At 47.1% G+C, this 4,085-nt stretch overlaps 1 protein-coding gene across 2 annotated transcripts in view; it reads left to right on the top strand.

The window, feature by feature from the left end:
- Nucleotides 1-4,085, top strand: part of Atad2 (ATPase family AAA domain containing 2) — a 45,277-nt gene that overhangs the window by 2,290 nt on the left and 38,902 nt on the right. Inside the window, exons 1-2 of one of the 2 annotated variants that reach the window (XM_021183846.1) lie at nt 1-271; nt 3,578-3,726. The exons of the other annotated variant lie outside the window; for it this stretch is intronic. Of the exons in view, the coding sequence (XP_021039505.1) occupies nt 104-271; nt 3,578-3,726 (317 nt within the window). The 5' untranslated portion in view covers nt 1-103. The remainder of the gene's footprint in view (nt 272-3,577; nt 3,727-4,085) is intronic. 2 annotated transcript variants of the gene reach the window in all.

Genomic DNA, 4,085 nt, shown 5'->3' with positions numbered 1-4,085 from the left:
GTGGCGCCAGAATTCAGAGCGCGTGAGCGCCTGAGCAGCCTCCTCCGGAGCCAGGTTCTCCTCTTCCCCAGCCTCGGGTTCCGGCTCCTGCAAGCGGGGCACCATGGTGGTCCTCCGCAGCAGCCTGGAGCTGCACAGTCGCTCCACCACCTCCTCGGCCACCGACTCTCTGGACCTGTCCAGTGAGTTCCTCAGCCTGCAGGACAGCGGCGGGAGGCGGCCCAGATTGCGCCGAGCCGGGAGGAAATCGACGGCGTCCAAGGCGGCGGGCGTGAGTACCGACCTGGGTCGGGGAGCCTTGGGCCCCGGGGTGGAGACCCGCGCCCCGCTCTGGGGTGGTGGGCTGTCGCGGACCAGCGAGGTGGAAGGTTCTGGAAAGACAGAACTGGCTGGAAGCGGGCAGAGCAAGTTGGTCGCCACCTCTTTCTTTCTACGCAAGAGGAAACCTAGAGCCGAAGCGCTGCGTAGGGCCGAGCGGAGGAGCTTTGGGCCGACCTTGTGCTCCCCCTATCACCCCCTTCCCGGTTCCTTCCCCGGGTCGCGTCAGTCAGAGGAGTGCGAACCCCTGACTGCTGGAGCGCATGCACGGGAGCATCTTAGGAGTTGCGGGCCCAGACAGTAAAGAGTCCACTGACCTCCACGTACGGTCCAGGGAGGTTCCATCGTGAGACTCAAGCGAAGTAAAATATCAGGTTGCATAATGTGGAGGGACGAACGGCGACATTGCGTGGTTGCGCTTGTCTCTTGACAAACCTTAGAGGACCGTAGTGGTTGGTGGTTATCGGTGTGACAGATGAAGACATGGACTCCAGAAAGGTAAACAGAGAGTGGTAGACAGTTCTGGAATTGGAACTTCGGTTTTTGTACCTCCCACAGCTTTCCTTTTCTGGCAGCTTCATGCTGCATTTACAGTCTCTGTAGTGGGAGGTTTGCAAATGCTTCTTGCCCATCGCTGGGACCAGTGCGGAGAGATTACACATCGCCCCGCTTCGGCGGTGGTGGAAGGGGGACAGCGTTCACCAAAAAGGTCGAGGTTGAGGAAGCAACACTAAAGTTTCCGAAACCGGTAGTGATGGTCTGGTTGCAGTGAGGGAGTAGGAAAAGAGCCAGGAGACTGGAAGTCTGATCAGGAGCGCTGCGCTGGGAGTGACACAGCAGTGTCCACTTAGTTCAGACAACCCTAATCTTGTATTGGCACTATATAAAGTGAATCACTTGTAGACAGACGTAGCTTCCGTGGGGACTGGGATGAAACGGTCTTTGTTTGTTTTGTTTTTATCGAGACTGGGTTTCTCTGTGCAGCCCTGGCTGTCCTGGAACTCACTTTGTAGACCAGGCTGGCCTCGAACTCAGAAATCCGCCTGCCTCTTCCTCCCAAGTGCTGGAATCAAAGGCGTGCGCCACCACGCCCCGCTTATATTTTTGAAATGAAGTCCTCCCTTCTATAAATCAAGGTATTTTTGTAGATCTTCTAATTAGAGGTTAATTAGGGGGTCGTCCTCAAGGACGACAGATTCATATTACAAAACACCATCTATACCAAACATAAAATAGCTTTGTATTTGAAAAGTTTTATAAACTGGGGGCTTTATAGTTAGTCCCATGTAAGTAAGATGTATGTTTCAAAAACTTAACTCTCAGCCAGGTGTGGTGGCGCACGCCTTTAACGAGGCCAGCCTGGTCTACAGAGTGAGTTCCAGGTCAGCCAGGGCTACACAGAGAAACCCTGTCTCCAAAAACAAAAAACAACAACAAAAAAAACCTTAACTCTCTGCTTACCCTAGTCTTTGAGTATTTCTTAATTTCCAGTCACATATTTTTCAACAGATGGTAGAGATACAGATACAGATGGTACTTTGGACGGTTAAATTTATTCACTTTAAATTCATTATTATGATTTTTTTCTTGGTTTAATGTTGGAGACAGACCTTAAATTCTGAAGGTATGGAGAGTGACCCATAACTACAATGTACCTTGTTTTAGTTTTGAAGGCAGTTCTGTCATTTCCACTTTCAACAGGTTCTCATCTGCATTGACTAGATTTTTTTATGTGGTAGTGGACCCTTAAGTTACCAATGTGTAGTGTTTGGTGAGTCGTCACCCTCGTTACATTTTCTGGACAAACATGGATATAACATGGAACACTACTTATTTATTGAGCCTGTTTATCAGTGTACATCTGGAGTCCACATCCCCTTTGTAGAAGATTTCTGGACTTTGCAACACTTTCTTGAAGCCCACTCATGGATGTACTTTTTTGTTTGTACGTTTTTTGGTTTTTTTGAGACAGGGTTTCTCTGTATAGCCCTGGCTGTCCTGGAACTCACTCTTGTAGACCAGGCTGGCCTCGAACTCAGAAATCCACCTGCCTCTACCTCCCAAGTGCTGGGATCAAAGGCATACACCACCATGCCCGACTATGGATGTGCTTAGGAAGGTGATGGTATTTTCTTGGGTCACCACCTCATTGATGGCAGAACATGTATTCCTGCTTCAACTTCCCATGTAGCTGGAATTACAGGCCTGTGCTAAAGCAGGGACACCTCAACGTGGAATGGGGAGTGGAGCTTGTGGAGTTGAGTAATAAATAACATGACACAAGTCTTTTTTTTTAATAAAGATTTATTTATTTATTATATGTAAGTACACTGTAGTTGTCTTCAGACACTCCAGATTTCGTTACAGATGGTTGTGAGCCACCTTGTGGTTGCTGGGATTTGAACTCGGGATCTTCAGAAGAGCAGTCGGCACTCTTAACCACTGAGCCATCTCACCAGCCCATGACACAAGTCTTAATGCAGTATGAGCCAGAAAGGGCTCTTAATTTTATGTTTAGAAGGTGGAATATTAGGAGACCCTGAAGAGCTATAATAGGGATTTGATAAGTCGGGTTAGGGGTTAGAGTCGGCAAATCCAGAGTTGGGATGACTGTTAATTTTGTTGTTGAAATATTAGTTGTTTGGGGCTGGGGAGATGGGTCAGTGGTTAAGAGCACCTAATGCTCTTTGAGAGGACCTGGGTTCAACTTCCAGCGCCTATACGATGACTTACAAGTGTCTGTAGCCCCAGTTCCAGGGTATCCAACTCCCTCTTCTGACCTCCACAGCTACCAGGCACAGGCAGGCAAGATACCGATACAGAAAATAAATAGATCTTAAAAAGAAGAAAGAAGTGTCATTCCCTTGTAGTTCTTTTATTTATTTTTTGGTGTGAGTAGCCGTGCTCAGCCTCACCCTCTAATGTAACTGACAGACATGCGCAACCTTGGACTTCTGATCCTGCTGCTATGCCCCCACCCATGCCCGTCCCATTCACATCACCCCAAGCGGTGGGATTGCGGGCAAGTGTCACCCACCATGCCAGGGAGTAAATCCTGTATTTGCAGTTTCATAGCCTGTTCTAATACTTGTGATAAAATAATTATTTTGATTTATTGTTTTATGGGGAGATATAAAAATCATCCTGTACTAAAAGCAACTATTAACATAACATAATCAGAGGAAAACTATTAGCACTTAAATAAAGTTGGTCTTAACTAAAGTCAAACTTACAGCGGCTTTCTTCATTTTTCTTAAAGGATGGATTCTCAGTTACGGGAGCTGAAACCTACCACAACACACGCTCTTTAAGGTCTCTGAGAAACCAAGCACAAATTTCTTCAGAGTCTAGTTTTGACAAGAACGTGGAAAGAACAGAGAAATATTCCAATGGCAGACATTTCACAAGGTAATACAAGAAAAACTGCTCGCTTTTATTTTATGTTTTTTTCATTTTACATGACTTGTACATGCATGTATGTGTTTGCATGTGTGTGGTTAAGTATGTGAGTGTGTGTGTGTGTGTGGGGGTGCACTTGGAGGTTAGAGACTGATGTGGAGTGTCCTCCTTGATCTCTGTAGGAACTCTTGTGTACTTGCCCTGCCTCTGGCCTTTTACACTGTAGCCAGCACCCTATTTTTTCTTTCTTTTTTACCCCATTTTTATCTTTTGGGTTTTTTCGAGACAGGGTTTCTCTGTATAGCCCTGGCTGTCCTGGAACTCACTTTGTAGACCAGGCTGGCCTCGAACTCAGAAATCTGCCTGCC

The sequence above is a fragment of the Mus caroli genome, chromosome 15, assembly GCF_900094665.2.
Source record: "Mus caroli chromosome 15, CAROLI_EIJ_v1.1, whole genome shotgun sequence".
Classification (NCBI taxonomy): Eukaryota; Metazoa; Chordata; class Mammalia; order Rodentia; family Muridae; genus Mus; species Mus caroli.
Note: the sequence above shows the minus strand (reverse complement) of the source record. Positions and strands in the feature narration are given on the sequence as shown.